We start from the raw sequence: 19,539 nt of genomic DNA on the forward strand, positions 1-19,539 counted from the left end.
GTTCTAGCCCATTAAAAAGTGGCCAATCAGGGCGCCTGGGTGGCTCAGTTGGTTAAGTGACTGCCTTCGGCTCAGGTCATGATCCTGGAGTCCCTGGATCGAGTCCCGCATCGGGCTCCCTGCTCGGCAGGGAGTCTGCTTCTCCCTCTGACCCTCCCCCCTCTCATGTGCTTGCTCTCTCTCATTCTCTCTCTCGCAAATAAATAAAATCTTAAAAAAAAAAAAAGAAAAAGTGGCCAATCAACCTACAAGAAAGCCTACTAGTTGACAAGCTCCATACATACAACTATCATCTCACAGTTTCTATGGGCCAAGAATCTGGGCTAACAAACATGTGAGCTTGGAAGAAGAACCTTTTTCCATCAAGGTTCAGATGAAACCTAGCCCTGGCCAACTCCTTCACTGCAGTCTGTGAGAGAACCTGAACCAAAGGACCCCGTTAAGCTGTGCCCAGATTAATGACCCACAGAAACTGTGAGATAAGAAATGTATGTTGTTGGGGCGCCTGGGTGGCTCAGTTGGTTAAGCGACTGCCTTCGGCTCAGGTCACGATCCCAGGGTCCTGGGATCGAGTCCCACATCAGGCTCCCTGCTCTGTGGGAAGCCTGCTTCTCCCTCTCCCACTCCCCCTGCTTGTGTTCCCTCTCTCGCTGTGTCTCTCTCTGTCAAATAAATAAATAAAATCTTTAAAAAAAAAAAAAAGAAATGTATGTTGTTTTAAGCTACTAAGTCTGAGGTAATTTGATATGCATCAAATAGATAACTAATGAACATCTCAACTTTTGTTATTTAAATTATCAGTAATTGACAAAATGAAAACTTTTAGCTGTACATTAAAGGCAAATACAATTTAAAAGTATAAGGCTAATATATATTTTGACAATCTTTTGGATTTAACACCATCAATGAAATAGTAAATATTAGGCTTTTTATACTCAATCCTAATTCCTATAATCTGGAATGATCTGCTCAACAACTTCACCCACATTGCTAGTAATACTGTAGTCCTGTACCTTTTTTTTCTTCTCTTTTTTTTTTTTTTGGAGAGAGTGTGAGCTAATAAGTGAGTGTGGGTGGAGGGGGAGGGGGAGAGGAAGGGGGACAGTTCCCCGTGTGGAGCTCGATGTAGGGCTCGATATTACAACCCCGTCCTGCACCTTTTCAACCTGGTTATAAAATGCAATTTTCTTCCAGATGTAATGTTACTAATGTCATGAGTACTCTGAAAGAAAGTATGAGCCATATAATACCACAATGGAAAATGTTTCTAGGCTACAGAGAGAATAAAAAATTTGAAGGTTTTCCTTCCAAAGAAATTGTTACCTAAGAAAAACAGGTAACTGGTGGCAGAAAAATCAGTATTAATGCTTACTGTTTGTTTTTATGTTTGCTTAAATGCTAATAAATATATACTCCAGATGAATGAAACAGAATGCCTCAAATGGCCTGGGAGGTACAGAAATCTAGACTAAATGTCAAGGTAACCTCAGGCACAGGTCCCATGCTTGGGCCCCATTATGCATTCATTTAATTAACAAGGACTTATTGAATACCTACTGGATACTGGATATAAAACAAGGAATAAGTCAGACATGGTCAAGCTCACAGTTTAGTAGGGAATAAGTAAATAAGTAATGGAATCTAATGTGGTATTCCCATTTAGGGTTCTCATAGGCTGCTATGGTAGCACAAAGGAAAAACGCTTAACTCAAAGCGGAAATGGAACTGGTAGTTGTGCCAGGAAGATGTCTCAGTTGAAGTGATATCAAACTTGGACCTGAATGATGATTGGCAGTTAACTGGAAGGGGTACTAGGGGAAAAGAATTCTGAGAGAGGGAGTATTACCTATGAAGGCCTAGGAACAAAAGAAAACCTGATGCATTGGAGTGACCGCACTTTCAGGAGGGGGTTGAGGAGTAAAGCTGGGGAGGATACAGAGAAGTACACAAAGACCTTATTATAAAGGGCCTGATAGGTCACACTGCAGTGTTTGGGCTTCATTTAAAGGAAGCACAAAACTACTGAAGGATTTTAAGAAGATTATAATGATCTCACTCTTCCATAACTGACAAAATGTTCATGACAATTTGATTTCTGAAAACTTTCCAAATATGTTAAAAAGCATATAGAAACATTTAACATATTTTAAAGATTATTTATTTGATCTTTATTTATTTGAGAGAGAGAGAGAGAGAGAGAGAGAGAGCGCGCGCACACGAGCAGGGGGAGGGGCAGAGGGAAAGGGAGAAGAAGCAGACTCCCCGCTGAGCAGGGAGACCTATATAGGTCTTAATCCCAGGACCCTGGGATTATGACCTGAGCCAAAGGCAGATGCTTAACTGAGTGAGCCGCCCAGGCGCCCCAACATTTAACATTTTTATGTATTAGCAATAATCAGAAGACAGCAGAAAAGAAATCCCATTGCAATATAACAAAAACTATAAAATACCCATGAATTATCTTTTTTTCTTTTTAAAGATTTTATTTTATTTATCTGAGAGAGAGAGAGCACAAGAGGGGGTAGGGTCAGAGGGAGAAGCAGACTCCCCGCTGAGCAGGGAGCCCAATGCGGGACTCGATCCGGGGACTCCGGGATCATGAACCTGAGCCAAAGGCAGTCACTTAACCAACTGAGCCACCCAGGTGTCCCCACCATGAATTATCTTTTTTTTTTTTAAAGATTTTATTTATTTATTTGAGAGAGAGAATGAGAGACAGAGAGCACGAGAGGGAAGAGGGTCAGATGGAGAAGCAGACCCCCCGCTGAGCAGGGAGCCCGATGCGGGACTCGATCCTGGGACTCCAGGATCATGACCTGAGCTGAAGGCAGTCGCTTAACCAACTGAGCCACCCAGGCGCCCCAGATTTATCTTAATAAATTAATGTACAAAACTATATGTAAGAAACCATAAAATTTTGATAAAGGATATAAAAGAATGTCAGAATAAATGTTTTGGGGATGTGAAGACTCAACATTATTAAAATAATTTTCTTCATGTTAATTAGCAAATATAATGGAATTTTTATAAAATCCCAGTAACTTTTTCAGAAGTACTTGATAAATTCATTGTAAAGTTTATCTGGAAGATGCAAAGACCACAATTTTGGGGGAAAAAAAAAAGGTGGGAGGGCTTGCCTTGCTACATATAAAAAACATATAATAAAAGCACAGTAATTGAAAATGTATGTGAAGTCAAGACACTCAGGGATGCTATGGGTTGAACTGTGTCTTCCAAAAGGTACGTTCAATTTCTAATCCCAGTACCTGTGAGTGTGATCTTTTTTGAACACAGGGTCTTTGTAGATTCAATAATATTAAGATGGAGGTCATACGGGAGTAAGGTGGGCCCTAATCCAGTAACTGGTATCCTTATGTGAAGAAGGAAATTTGGACATGGAGACACATAAGGAAAATGCCATGTGACAACGGAGGTAAAGAATGGAGTGATGTGGCCCAAGGAATGCCAAGGACTGCTGGCAGCTACCAGAAGCTGGAAAAAACAAGGAAAGATCCCCTCCCAGAGCCTTCAAAGAGCATGGCTCTGTGGACACAGATTTTGGTGTCCTCCTGACTGTGAGATAATAAATTTCTGTTATTTTAAGCCACCCAGTTTGTAGTATTTTGTTAGGGCAGCCTAGGAAACTAACACAAGGAGAATATGGCAATTTTATATATGATAAAAGAGAAATCTCGAATAAGTTGAATAGGTTTTATTTGTTCAGTAAGTAGAGATTAGGACAACAAGCAATTTGGAAGAAGTTAGATTTCTATGTCATAATGGGTACTACAATTCCAAGTAGACCACAGATCTAAATGTAAAACACAAAACTATAGAGGTGGTAGATGAAAATTTAAGAGGTTATTTTTATAACCTTGGTGCAGGGAAGGATCTTCTAACCCAAAACACAAAACCCAGAAGCCAGATCTGACCATTTAAAAATGAAAACTTCTGTATACAAACAATGAAAGACAACATAATCAATGTTAAAAAATAGGGAGAAAATATTTGCAAGATACATTAAAGACATCGAGTTAATATCCAGGATATATATGATCACACAGACCCCAAGGAGATAAGCAACCAAAAACACAAAGGCCAGTAATACATGGATACTCAACTTCATTAATAATCAAATGAGATGCAAACTGCAATGAGAAAGTATTATTTATTTAGAGTGGCTCGAATGAAAAATAATTTCTAATAATACCCAGTGTTGAATAGGGTATGGTTGAACAGGTACTTTCATACAGTAACATTTTTACAACCTTTTTGGTTTGGAGAGCAATTTGGCAATGTCTATTGAAATTTTTTATTTTTTTTTTTAAATATTTATTTAAGTAATCTCTATACCCAATGTGAGGCTCAAACTCACGATCCTGAGATTAAGAGTTGCATGCTCTTCTGACTGAGCCAACCAGGTGCTCCTTATGTCTATTGAGATTTAAATGTTCATACCCTTTGTTATAGCACATCCTTCTCTAAAACTATATCCTACTGAAACACAAGTTCACAAAAATAAATAGGGGGAAATTCCATTAAGTGTAGGACATGCATAAAATAGAGTATCATGCAACAGGGGTGCCTGGATGGCTCAGTCGGTTAAGTGTCCGACTCTTGGTTTCGGCTCAGCTCATGACCTCAAGGTCCTGAGATGGAGCCCCATGTGGGGCTCTGTGCTCAGCACGGAGTCTGCCTGTCCCTCTCCCTCTGCTCTTCCCCACTGTCTTCCCCTGCTCTCTCTCTCTCAAATAAACAAATAAAATCTAAAAAAAATAGAGTATCATGCAACAATTTAAAAAGAAGATCTACATGTACTGTCATAAAAAGATGTTCTAGACTTTAAGTGAAAAGAGCAAGTTGGAGAATATATATTTTGTAAATACCAGTAATAACTATCTTACGTACAGAATAAAATGAAGATACTAACTGTGCTAACAATGGATATCTTAAAGGTAGGAAAATTTATTAATTCATTTATGTAATGTTTAATGAGTGTCTGTTATGTGCCATTCACTGGTCTCGGTGCTGGGGACTTAGAAGTGAATAAAAAAACAAGATGAGGAAATAGCGAACATTCATCTTCTATGTTAAATACTTCTATAAAGTATCACCTTTATATTTTGTCTCTAATAAATCTATGTTTAGTTTGATTTTTAAAAAAAATAACCTTTAAGTGGGCACCTAGGTGGCTCAGTTGGTTAAGCATGTGCCTTTGGCTCAGGTCATGATCCCAAGGTCCTGGGATGGAGCCCCTCATGGGGCTCCCTGCTCAGTGGGGAGTCTACTTGTCCCTCTCCCTCCCCAACCCCTGCTCGTGCTCTCTCTCAAATAAATCAATAAAATCTTTAAAAAATAAGCTTTAAGGTACTAATGAAAAACTTTCAACAATATAAAGCAATTTGTTTTATCATTCTCTTAAAATCAGTCTTATTAAACAGTTTTTTAAAATGGCATAGCATATTCAAGACTATATTTTGGTAAAATTAATGTGAAAGCATCAACAAGTTTCTAATACCGTAAGATCATTACTTTGCTCAGTTTAAAAATAAGAATCCTTAAAAAAAATAAAAAATAAAAAATAAATAAAAATAAGAATCCTTAAATTCTATGGTATCTGATTTATCTATATCCCTTATGATACAGTATTTTACTTACAGTTTGTGGATTAATCTCCTCCTCTCCCATAGGTTCATCCATAATTTGCTGTCCATTCTGTGAAAAGCACAGCAAGTAGAAAGTTACCAACACAGATTTCACATCAGTTAAAGTTAAATGAAGGCAGACAAAACAAAATCACATGGGAATATTTTCACCCCTACAGGGTTCTAATGAAGTACCAAATCACCATATAAGTATGTAGTTGCCAATATGCAACAGGTTGTGCTTTAAAAGTTAACTATAAAAACATTTTCCATGGAAATAATATAATAAATGATGATTACCTTTCCAGGTGAGCCCTTGAGATTATTTTAATAGTTAAATGCATTACAAATGGTGTTATTTAAACCTCACTGAACATCATTTACAATACTTTCTTTGGCAAAACACATTCTAAATTCCAACTCCACTGATTAATCAGATGCATAAAACATTTAAATGTCAAAAATAAAATTATCAAAGTATTAGAAGAAAATATAGGTAAATAATATTTATGGGGTAAGGAGGGTGGAAATCATAAAGGAAAAAAATGACATTTGAATCGATAAAAGTTTAAAATGTCATCTGTCAGACACAAAAAAGATAAAAGACAAATTGATTACAAAAAAAGCAACATATGACAAAGGGTTGGTATCCTCAATACATAAAGAACTTTGTTTTACAAACCTGTAAGAAAAAATGATGAACCTCAACAGAAATGAGCAATAAGGGAAAAAAGAGTTCAGCCTTAGTACTAATCAAACAAATGCATTTAACCGGAAGATACCTTTGCCTTTCAAACTGGTAATGATTAACAGAAAAAATAACACCCAGCACTAATATGAGTATGGGGAAAAGAGCACTCAGGATATACTGCTGGAGAAAGTATAAATCAGCACAACCTTTCAGGAAGGTAATCTAAGTCTGTATTAAAACAAGTGTGCAAAGATGTACATACAAGAATGCTCACCATAACTTTTTCCAAAAAGAACTCCAAATTGGAAACCTAAATTCTTAACAATAGAGAACTAGTTAAATATATGATGGTACATTCATATAATGGAATACTATACAGTCATTAAAAATGATAATAAAGATGTAAATTTATTGACATGGAAAGACAGTCACATGTAATAAGTGAAAAAGCAGTTTACAAAAAAATATGGATTGTAATGATCCCATTTTAAATAAATATATACATATTTCAATGTATATATTTGTATGGGAAAAACTCTGTAAGGATATACAGCAAAATGTTAACAGTGGCTATTTCTGGGTGGTAGAATTTTAGACAATTTAAAATATGTTTGTTTTTGCATATTTGAATGTTCTAATGTATCTACAATGAATATGTATTATTTGTGTAATAACAAAACAAAACAAAACCAGAAGTCAAGAACACAAGGTCTTCTCTAGTTACTTCAATGGAAAAAGGAGTAAATGTCCTTGACCACTTGTCTGTTCAACAAATGTAGAAGGATCTAAGCTAACCATCTTTGGAGCATTACCAACTGAAAAATAAAAGGCAGCCCACTCATCCCACATGAGGCAGATGCTCTGAATTTGAACTCTCTCTACTCTCTAAATCCCTATTTATCCATCCATTCATCCACCCATTTCATTTCATTCATGCTATGTTCTAGGCACCAAGCTGTAGATGAACGGTTAATAAAACATGGCCCCCAACCTAGAGATCTATCCTAGAGGATCTCACAGGTCTACTGACTTGTAAAAAGAGTACCTTTCATTTTCAAACACTCATAGAGTATGTTCCTAGGTTAGGGAATGCCTATACAATATTACAAAGCACAGAAATGGTGCTAAAATGCAGAAAAGGGGAGGCAGTTATAAAATCTTTATTATCCTAAGACACTTTCAGAGACTATAGTATTGCCCACTTCTATGGTAAGGACTCAAATAACTCCAGGAGACATCTTTCTCCCAAAAGCCACAACCATTTATTCAACTGAATACTGATCATTTTTATCCAAACATCACAGACAAACCTTAAACTAGCTCTTAAGAACACTAGCTTTGGAGTCAGACACCTAGACTCAAATTTCTGCTCTTACACTAAGTATGAAGCCTTGGACAAGTTATTGAAACTAAGCTGTAGCTTCTTCGTATGAGAAGTAGAGACTTAAAAGTCTCATCTTCAGAGAGTTGTGGTAAAGACTAAGTGAGATAAGTGATATAAAACTCTAAGCACAGTGCCTGACACTTAGTAAACAATCAATGGTAGCCATTTTAATTATATCCAAAATTCAGTCACCCCTTTTATGGCTCACTAATCTGCTACTTCTCCTATATTTGCTATCTTAGTGAATGGTACCATCATTCATCTAGTAGTACAAACTAGATTTTCTCATTAATTGGTCAGCAGAGTTCTCTTTCTATAACACAGATCTGTTGAATGGCTCCCAATTATTTCACTTTTAGAACCCTTCATCTAACTGAGCTACAATTACACTTTCCATGGGAATATAATTTGAGAACCATCTGCTCCTTGCAATTTTCAATGTAATACAAAGCAAGAATTACAACTAATAACTTACTTTTAAGGCCAACTGGTATAGTAGAAACAGCACTAAACTTGGAAGGTAGACCAGGGATAGAGTCCTAGGTCTGCCACTTATAAGCTTTATTATTTTGGGCAATTCAGACTGTCTCCTAGCCTATTATCTTATCTTTTCAAAATGAAGATACTTGCCCTGTCTATCCAAAGGGTTAATGTTAGACTCAAAACTGAGATAACTTAAAAGAAGTACTTTAAATCATAAAGCACTGTACCAATGCAAATTACTATTATTAAGGTGAGGTAGCTTCATGAGGATAAAATAATACTCCATAAAGTCCTTTTAATCTTGGAATCAAAACATTTAGGATTGGTAAGGGATCTTGAAAGTCTTTCATTCCAAATAAACATCATATGCTTCAGTTCTTTTTTTGCCATTCTCACCTAGATTTGAACACTATCAGGACATGAATGTACTACCTCACTAGGCAGCCTAGATAAAATTCTTCACTATATAGTAATTTTCCTCAGCTACAAATTCCCTTTAGTAGGATTACTAATATATGATGACTAACTTGCCTGTATTCTATCTGTACAATAACTGGAAGTAAATCTACACCTACTACTGTAAACCATCCTGAGTCTGTTCTTTACTAGCCAACTCAAGTTCCTTCAAACATTCCTTTCAGATAGATGAGACCACCTTCTTTTCTGAGCATGCACCCAATTCATCTTAAAAGGTAGTATACAGAACTGCATTCAATTAATATTGCAGCCTTGATATGACCAATGAAGAGTAAAGAGCGTATCACCTCCCTTGTCCTAGATAATAAACTTATATTAATGCAGTTCACATATGCATTATTTTTGAAATGCCCAAAACACATTGCTGAATCATACTAAATTTTCTGTTGATTAAATCCTTGCCTTCTTCATACTGCAACTAAGCCCTGTATACTTGCTGGTACACTTACTCTCATGAATAAAGCCTTAAATTTTAAGTTTTTGATTCATCTTTTTCTAGTTCTGATCCTCTATAGGATTGCTACGGCCTCTATAAAAAAGATTCTGAATCTGCTAATCAGCCTCTTTGCTATTTTCATCTTCATGTAATCCATAAATCTTTTATTTCTATTCTAAAAAATTCACCCAGCCAATTAACAGTAATATACTAACAAAGCAATCTGAAAAAAAAAATTAAGTGAAACATGATCTAAAGGTAGTTTATGCTCTACCTTTTGCAAAAATATCTACTTCCTTTCTGAGTTTAGGAAAGATTGAAAATTTTGAACAATTTAATTTATTTAAGGAAGAAAATATAAAAGCCAACATTATCCTACATATTGGTGAAGCTTTACAAAAATTTACTTTAAAAAGCACTTTTACTTCAATCCTTTCATCAAAACAAGGATTCAAATATTACCTACTAGAAATGAGCATAATTACTCATGCAGCTAGTAAGTTTCCTTTTTGAAAAATGACTCCTGGCTTCACTAGAGATTAGGTTACATGGGCCATCAGTCTGACTTGATACTGCAATTTCTATAGTTTCAAAAGTTCAAGGAATAGTACCTATTAAATAAGAAAACTTACTGAATTTTAAGAAACAGATAGAAAAAACATATGGTCTGCATCTCACTAGTACCAGGTTTAAACCCCAGCTCTGTCACTTACTGCTATAGTTACCTGGCCTTGGGTAAGTTACTCAACATTCTGAGCCTCAGTCTCTTCATCTGTAAGATGCACATAATATCTACCTCACAGGGATGTTGTACTTAAATGGATCCACCAAAGGATAGTAGATGCTCAGTAAATGCTACTTTCTGTTCCCTCTCTTTTGCCTGAATTGTGTAATATATACATTTCTACAGTTAACTTCTAGAGACATAATGCAATGAAGAAGTACAGGAGAGTGCTGAGATACTTGTTTTGCTACTTAATACAGCCAATTTCCCACCAACCAGGGTGAAAGAGATCATTCATAAGTGTAGTATATTTTTATACAATGTGGCCAAAGAATGAGTACAGACAAAAAAGAATAGTTTAAAAGTGAGGCAAATGTATTTATCCTCTCTCATCCCACCATTATGCCTTCCAGCCAAAAAACTGCAGAGCTTGGCAGATTGTACATATGCAAATATTATGTGAAATACTGGAAAAGGTTAGGAAATGCTAATCATGCTTTACTCTGTTAGTCTGAAATGTGTAAAAGTCAAAAATAAGAATAAAGTACAATATGGGTCTCATCAGAACAAATCAGACAAAGGAGACTGTTAGCCTGCATTTCAGCAGGAATTGTTTTCAAAATAACTTCTAAGGTTGTGGAATGAAATTATCACTAAAATCATCTTTCTGTTTTAAAAAGGATGAACAATTAAAAAAAAAGATCAAACCAGTAATTCTGAACCAAGGTTTCAGGACTTCTAGAGTATTCCCAAGTATTTTAAGGAAAATTCTCAAATGTTAAAAATAAGAATATTTTACTAAATAAAAATTTCGTTTTAAGCAACTTTATTAAACAGATTGTTTTGTTGTAATGGTATGTTACAACAATGCACATTTCTAGGTTGCTATTTGATACCTTTGAAGAAAGTATAAAATACATTAAAAAAATGCTTTGAGTCCAGCAGGAGATCATCATGTACAAGTATACTAGAACTAAAAAAATCATCTGTGACTGATGATATGCTACCTTGAGATTACTAGGAAATATCATCTACTGACATCCTCCTACATAGGAATGAAATATACATATGAACACTGGGAGAAAAGAATTCTTTACAGAGAATAACAGCCTGAAATAATAGGAAAGGAGGAGGAAAAGAAAGGGTCCAGAGGCCTGGTGTACTAATTTGGAGACCAGGTTGTAGGAATGAGCAAGGACCGTATTTTTTTTAACCACCCTCAAGTTTCCACAAGTATTATTTGCCTTCCAAACTCCCTGAAATCAGCAGTGGCTCTCCTGCCCAAAGCATATGCAATAGGAGTCCCATGAAGCTGCTGAGGATGAGGCATGAGAAACCTCTCTTGAATTTCAGTTCAGATACCATCAAATTGTTCAGAATCCAAAAAATCTTCTATGCAATCACATTGAAACAATAAGAAACAAGCATTTTATATTCTTAATAAGGAATGTATATAATCCTTACCAATATGACAGGATTAAGAATCAGCTCCTCATTTATCCTAAGGAAATATCAGAGATGTGCATAAAGACTTATGTACAGTGATATTCATCATACTCATTATACTGAAAAATAGAAAACAATCTAAATGACCAACAGGGGACTGGTTAAATAAATCATAACACATCTATTCATATGTAGGAATACTATGCAATGGTTAAAATAAGGGCCTCAAAAAATTAATGATGCAAAAATATGCTTGTAATATATTAAATTAAAAAGGATACAAAACTATACAGCACGACCCAATTTTGTGCCCCCCCCAACATGTGTGTATGTAACTGGAAAAATATATATCAAATCTTATCAGTAGTTACCTGGGTCATAGGATTTTCTTCTTGTACTGTATTTTCAAAATTATATGCATTTATTATTTATTATTTTTATAATGAGGAAAAAATGCAATCAATATAATTGGAAAAATCCATTATTTCTAGTTAAGTTGCCCTTATGGGTTGCTTTGCTATTCCTCAAGCAACTGAAGGCCTGCTAGTACTCAAGACTGTTCTATTTTCTAGACTAGGGTAGAAATGACCTCTGGTTATATATCTATGTTTTTAAGTTTTAGAGGACCCTTTCAGAAGCTTTTTTTTCCTGTATGGTCCTGTGGTTGTGGCCTCGGAAAATAGATACACTTTAGGCCTGAAACCACCTTATGTTTTTTGGAGTGTACCCCTAAGGGGAATTCTGCTTATGAAACAGGAGTATGTTGAGGTAAGAATAAAGAAATGAAAACACAGTAGCCAAAATTAAATCTGCATTGTGAATAGCAAATATTAGAATCGACACTGCAGAAAACGGAATCCATGCCACAGAGGACAAACTTGAATAAATGAAAAAAAATGAAAGAAAAGATTAAAAAACTATGGAGGACAGACATAGAAATAATCTATGAATAACAGATGTTCCTAAAGAAAAAAAAAAAACCAGAGCATTTTAATCAATCAAAAGTATAAGAAAACTTTCCAGTTCTGAAAAAAAAAATACCTGAGACTGGAGACTGAGAAGGTTCAACAGAGATCATCAACACCAAGACATATCCTGGCAAATGTTTTTAAATTTCAAGGATAAAGATATAATCCTACAAGCATACAAGCAGAAAAAAATAGGTTATTTTCAAAGGAACTAAAATCAGAATGACCTCAGATTTTTCCTCTGCAACAATAAAATGCCAGAAGACAATGAAGTAATGACTTACAGAGAGTTGAAAGGGAAAAGTTATGATCTAAGAATTGTATACCTTGTCCTAGTTTTTCATGTACAAAGGTCACAGGAAATTATTCTTAGATCAGCAAAATCTTATAACATTTCACCATCCTGGTAGTATCTTTTTTCATAAATTGTTCAAAGGTAAGTCCTAGACCATTGAAAGAGAACCAAAATAAGACCTTAAGAACACTGAGGTAGGGAAGAACTGGTGAAGTATACTGACATCAACTTAGTATCTAGAAACAAATGAATAAAATAATTAACCCCACTAAAGGAGAAAGGGTCAATAATGAAGAGTAAATAGTTGATATAAGTATATAAACAATATAAAACTTAGAAAGTTAAAGGTAAGATTTGTAATCTCAAGCTAAATTAATGTAGACTCAAATAAAAGAGGTAGTGGAAGAAGGGAGAAAAAGATTCTCAGTTCTCTCTGTCCTAAAAGGATTATTTAAAAACCACTATTTTTAGTAGTTAGCTAATAAATATAAATTTTGGAATGTTTTAAGAAACCATATGATAACCAAAAATTGTATTTCTTTATTACAGTCCAAATCACTAGAGAAGATAATAACTGGCAAAGACTGTAAAAACTACTTTATGAAAGCATCACATTCAACCCTAAGAACATAAGGTAGGTATAATCACCCCTGTTTTACAGATGAGGAAACCAAGGCTCAGCAAAGTCAGTGAATGGCAAGAGCAGGACTCAAACCCAGGTCTTTCTAGCTCTATAATTCTTTCTTCAGTATTTCATAACCTCCTCAAACAAAAACAATCCATATGTCAGAAGAAAAAAAAACACAAAGAAAGAATAAAAAACTTAAGATGATAGAAATCATTTCAAAAGAAATAATGTAAGAAATGTAAAGTTTAAAGTGTCTAATTTAAAGAAAGTGTCTTACTGGAATTTGATGCTATTACAGAATTACTGACATTTTTATGAGGGATGATATTATGGTGGTTATGTGTTTTTAAAAGTCTTCATCTTTTAAGAAATATAAATGAAATATTTACATCTGAATATATGTATCTAGGATTAGCTTCAAAATAATCCACTGGAGCCGGGGGGGGGGGGGGGGGGGAGAATGTGTGTGTGGGCATGAGGGGAGTACAGATAAAATAAGATTGGCCATGAGTTGACAACCTTGGAGGCTGGGTAAGGGAATATGGTAGTTCATTATACTATTCTCTCTATATTATTCTCTCTTACTATGGTAGTTCACTATACTATTCTCTCTATACTATTCTATACTATGTGTTTGAAATACTTGATAATAATAACTTTAAGAGTGACAGGTTACATCTTTTAAAAGGTTAAAAAGCCCATACAATTATTTACTGCTTTAAAGAGAAATTCAAACAAAAGACGTAAGACTAGAAAAGCATAATGAAAAAGAAAGAGTTTGTAATATTGAGGCCAAAAATAAAATGTGAGGCAAAAACCTATAGCCAATTAAAAAGATCATCTGATTTGGACTAAAAATGTAATTAGCATTTAATACATATAGCGATAATAATTGCTATCATTTACTGAGCAATTACCACACACCAGGCAAGTGTTAAGTACTATAGATCACCTTTGATGTTTCTAACAACTCTGTGAGGCATTATCACTAATTTACAAATGAGGAAATTAAGCCAAGATGGGTATGTCAATCTTTTTAAGCACTATATCCTAAGCCCCTAGCAAAATGCCTGGCACAAAGTAGGTGCTCAATAAATATTTGTCAAATAAATAAAAAAGTCTAATATTGTGCCTAAGGTTAGTAAACAGGGCCTAAATTCAAACCCAAGTCTGAATCTAACACCCCTGCTCTTAATCACATTTAAATCTTTTTAATAACGATATATCTTAGTAAGAGTAAAAATGTTTTTTTCCTTCTGTGTGTGTTTCACTATTTTTCAGATCTTCTACAATTAACATGTTATTTTTTCAAACAAGTCATTAAAAACATTAAATCATAGACTAACCACAAAACACAAAAGATGTTTTGGGGACTATAACATGAAACGAACAAACACAAAAGAGGAGGGGAAACTTTAGCACACTAGTATCAGCTAGCATAATAAATGAAATAAGGACAAAGCATTTGAAGCAATTTACATTAGATTAGGTAGATATTGAATTTTATAATGCAAAAAGAATATGGGTCCTTTTCAAGTATCTATGAAAAATTATAGAGTATGTCTAAACCATAAAAGTCTTCAAAGCAGGAATTTTACAGATCATATTTTCTGATTATGATAAAGAAAGTGAATAAAGAAATAAAGCAGTCATTCAGAAATTAATATTCTTATATAAAACTACTGGCTCAAGGTATTAATAACCACAGCCATCCCTTATGCAATGCTCATTTTGTTCAAAATACAGTGTTAGCCATGTTACATATATTCTCATTTAATCCCAATTAATCATTAATAAACTATGAGGTGTGTTATTATGTATAGCAGAGAAGAAAAAACTGAGTAACTTTTCCAAGATCACAGAGCTATTAGGTTTGCAGATAAGATAACCGAACCCAAGTCTGAATCCAAAGCTCGTACTCCTACACAGAAATGCTGTTAGAATTCATGTATAGACATCTACCTTTGCTCATTTTTCTCTATAAAGCTTTTTAATCAAAAGTAGAGAACCTAGAGTCCTCCATAACACATGTTCTTAAAGTGTCCATTTGTTAACTCTACTATTCTAAGAAGGTAATGGTTCATTTTTCTAACATCATGTTCTGAACATCATGTTCAGACATAATATTTAAAATCATAATCTCCTAAAAGCAATCCCTTTGAATATATTCACACTCTCAATAGGGCATTTAAAGAAGGAAGAAACCGTAAAATTAGATAAAACAAAGTAGGGAATATAAGGTAAACATGATTTACCGTAAATTTATTTCTAAAAAGCAGTGTGACTGTGGAAAAGTCACTATTTTTTGGTACTTATCTGCAATCTGTAAGAGTTAGATGGAACCTTGGCCAGCATGGATTTGAAAGTTTGCCACAGGACTGTGGGCAAGTCCTTAAGCCTCTCTTGAGTTGTGGTTTCTTCATGCATAAAATATGTGGTTATCTAAGAGCTCTTCCAGCTTGACAATGTTATAATCTTGTGACTTTAATCCTTAAACTTTAAGGATTAAAGTTATTAAAGATTTTCTAGGGTTTTCACCTGAGGAAATTACTGATTCTGTATTTAAAGCTGTTTTTATGTTATTTCTTTTTTTTTTTTTTGGAGAGAGAGAGAGAGTGTGTGTGTGTGTCTGTGCGCCCGCGCGCGCTTGGGCACGCACGGACACACAAAGGGAGGGAGAGACAGAATCTTAAGCAGGCTCCTGGCCTCAGGGCAGAGCCCGAAGATGCGAGGCTCCATCTCACAACCCTGGGATCATGACCTGAGCAGAAATCAAGAGTTGGGCACTTAACTGACTGAGCCACCCAGGCGCCCCTTTATGTTATTTCTAAGTCTAATTCCTTCTTTCTTATCTGCATCCAAAATACAGTTTTATCTATCTCCTTCAGCGGTGCCTTTGTACCCAACTGTAAACAAGGATAATGTCAAAGAATGATTGTATAAATACTGTCACCTGAAAGAGAAGTACTAAGAAAAAGAAAACATCGTTTTTCTGTGAAGAGTAAGGAACCTAAAGCACTTTTATAATTTCCACAATCCAATTTTACTATTTTTTTAAGATTTTATTTTTAAGTAATTTCTACATCCAACACGGGGCTCAAACTTACAACCCCGAGATCAAGAGTTGCATGCTCCACTGACTGAGACAGCCAGGTGCTCCCAATTTTATTATTCTTATTTCACTAGTGTTGAAAATGAAGTGTCAACTTGTTTTTTTAAGCTCCTCTATCTACTCCGAAACCTATTCCTGCCTTCCTAATACCTTCAAGTCCCACCTCTTAGTACTCTAATGGAGTTGGTAGTATTTTCCAAACCTGTCTGATGATCAGAATCACCTAAGATTCCTGGTAATGATACACTACCCGGCCTTATCCGAAAATCAATCAGAAGTTCCAGAAGCCCCATGGTATTTCATTTTTTAAACAGCTACTTTAGATGATTCCTGTGATTAGACAAGTCTGGGAAATCACAGTGTAGAGAAAAGATCGTGGGCTTTGGAGTCTGACATATTAAGCTTCAAAACCTGACTATGCCCTTTTTTATAGGTGTGACTTTGGGCAAGTTACTTAACATGAGCTTCAGTTTTCTAATCCACAAGATTTGGATACTAGTTATGTTGGAGGTTGTGGTAAAGCTCATTGTGTCTTGGGTGTTCAGTGTTAGCTTCTCTTTCTTCCTGCTCACCTTGCCAGAGGAAATGACAAATGACAAATATTTGAGGGGATTCTGATGAGTCTCTTATCCTAATGGGTCCACTTCCATTTTGAGGGCTAAAAATTTGAGTACTAGATAACTCTTTAATGCATTACTTGGGTTGGCTAATTTAAGAGTCTAAGGAACAAGTCTAATGATTTCTTCTGGTTTCCAGAGGCTTACTGAAGCCCTCCTACCTAAAACAGATACACCATGATAATGGGCTTCAAAGCTCAAGCTTTTGTTATGTGACTATGGCAAAATGACCTGAATCTGTTTCCTCACTGATAAAACAAATGGTGCCTGAAAGTCTGCTGAACCGAACCCAATATATGTTACTGATAATGTAATGGTTAACAATCACTTAAAATTATATAGTCTTATAAAGACCCTTATGAACAAAAAGAAGACAGCAATAATAGCCTGCAAGTAGTAAACTGAGACAGAATGGGATTTGCTCAAATACACAATAAATCAGAGCTTAACATCCAAGCAAAATTCCTATTTGTGTAGTATCAACTGTATCTTAACACAAAGTGTTTTAGACAAGTTTGGAGTTGAATTTACTTAGAAAAAAAAACAATCCAAACTACTCGCTCATTAAAAAATATGTGTATACATATTTAAAAATTACCAAAGGTATATAAACACAACCTGGCAGCAAGGTTTATTTCTGAAAAAATAATCAAAGATAAAAGTTCCTAATTATAGCTCCATGATTAATTCTAGCTGTACATGTATTAAGCATAAACACTATTAATAAGTGCATTTTACTAAAAATTGTTGGCATTGTTCAGATAAACTATAAAATAACTAAAAGAAGCTTAAGAAATTTTTAAAAAACTAAAAATCTGGGAATGTTCATTCAAGACAGGAGGTTACCCTCAATTCTTAAATATAAACGATAAAAAAAAAACAAACCTTGAATCTTATTTAAAGTAATTTAAAGAACCATAGCTTTTCTCTCAATTTATTCAAATTATTCTTTAATGCAACTAATTTTTAAATTTAATTCCTGCCCTTTGCTTGTTACGTTAATTTCCAAAAATATAATATTTTTACTATTTTGAATGAGATTTTTTTCCATTACCATTTTTAAAAGATTTTATTTATTTATTTGACAGAGAGAGAGAGCATGAGCAGGAGGAAGGGCAGAGGGAGAAGCAGACTCCCCGCTGAGCAGGGATCCTGATGCAATGCTCGATCCTGGGACTCTGGGATCATGACCCAAGCCGAAGGCAGACACTTAACCAACTGAGCCACCCAGGTACCCCTACCCTTTTTAACTAGGAAAGCTATTCATTGATTTCTGAATATGTATTTTGTATAATACCACCTTATGAGACTATCATTAGTTTTTATTTTTTTTTTAAAGATTTTATTTATTTATTTATTTGAGAGAGAGAATGAGAGAGAACACATGAGAGGGGATAGGGTCAGAGGGCAAAGCAGACACCCCGCCAAGCAGGGAGCCCGATGCGGGACTCGATCCAGGGACTCCAGGATCATGACCTGAGCCAAAGGCAGTCGCTCAACCAACTGAGCCACCCAGGCGCCCAAGACTATCATTAGTTTTTAAAGAACCTTTTTAGTGGCTTCCTTAGATTATCTAAGTAGAGGGGCACCTGGGTGGCTCAGTTATTAAGCGTCTGCCTTCGGCTCGGGTCATGGTCCCAGGGTCCTGGGATCGAGCCCCGCATCGGGCTCCCTGCTTAGCAGGAAGCCTGCTTCTCCCTCTCCCACTCCCCCTGCTTGTGTTCCCTCTCTTGCTGTGTGTCTCTCTGTCAAATAAAATCTTAAAAAAAAAAAAATTATCCAAGTAGATAATTATATCATCTATGAACAGTAATTTTTTACTATTCTTTTGAGTACTCTGATTTTCTTGTCTAATTGCATTAGCAAACTCTTTCTAAGTATAAAATAGAGGTGAAAACAGCAGGCATAGTTTTAATGAGATTGACTTAAAATATGTACCCATCAGGCATGATGCTGGCTATTGGTCTGAGACTGTTTTTTAATAACATTAAAGACACACCCTTTTATTCCTGTTTTACTGTTTTTAATTGAAATAGACATTGAATTTTATCTAGTGCTGACTTTTTTTTAACTTTTAAATTAATGATTAGATTCACAGGAAGTTGGAAAAATAAAAGAGTGGTCCCATATACCTTTAACCCAGTGGTTACATCTTACATAACTTCCCGTCAAAACCAGGAAATTGGGCGCCTGGGTGGCTCAGTTGGTTAAGCGACTGCCTTCGGCTCAGGTCATGATCTTGGAGTCCCGGGATCCGGTCCCGCGTCGGGCTCCCTGCTCGGCGGGGAGTCTGCTTCTCCCTCTGACCCTCCTCCCTCTCATGCTCTCTGTCTCAAATAAATAAATAAAATCTTTAAAAAAAAAAACAAAAAAACAGGAAATTTATACCAGTACAAAGCCCAGACCTTATTCAGATTTCACTAGTTTTACAGGTTCTTGTGTGTGTTCTAAGCAACTTATCACATTGTAGGTTCCTGTATCTACCACCACTATAAAGATACTGAACAGTTAGTTCATCAACACCAGAATCTTGTGTGCTGACCCCTTTATAACCACGCCCACCTCCCTCCTGCCCCTTTCTAACCCTTGCAACCACTGATCTTGTCTCCATTTCTACAATTTTGTCATTTCAA

General features: G+C 35.4%; 1 protein-coding gene across 5 annotated transcripts in view; it reads right to left on the reverse strand.

The window, feature by feature from the left end:
* Window positions 1-19,539, reverse strand: part of RPS6KA3 (ribosomal protein S6 kinase A3) — a 113,126-nt gene that overhangs the window by 75,990 nt on the left and 17,597 nt on the right. For 2 of the 5 annotated variants that reach the window (XM_035000562.1, XM_035000558.1), the window contains one exon: window positions 5,659-5,715. In XM_035000562.1, the coding sequence (XP_034856453.1) occupies window positions 5,659-5,715 (57 nt within the window). The other 3 variants (XM_035000570.1, XM_035000578.1, XM_035000565.1) reach the window with 3 other exon arrangements.

Source organism: Mirounga leonina, unplaced genomic scaffold, assembly GCF_011800145.1.
Source record: "Mirounga leonina isolate KUSES-001 unplaced genomic scaffold, KU_Mleo_1.0 Mir_101595, whole genome shotgun sequence".
Lineage (NCBI taxonomy): Eukaryota > Metazoa > Chordata > Mammalia > Carnivora > Phocidae > Mirounga > Mirounga leonina.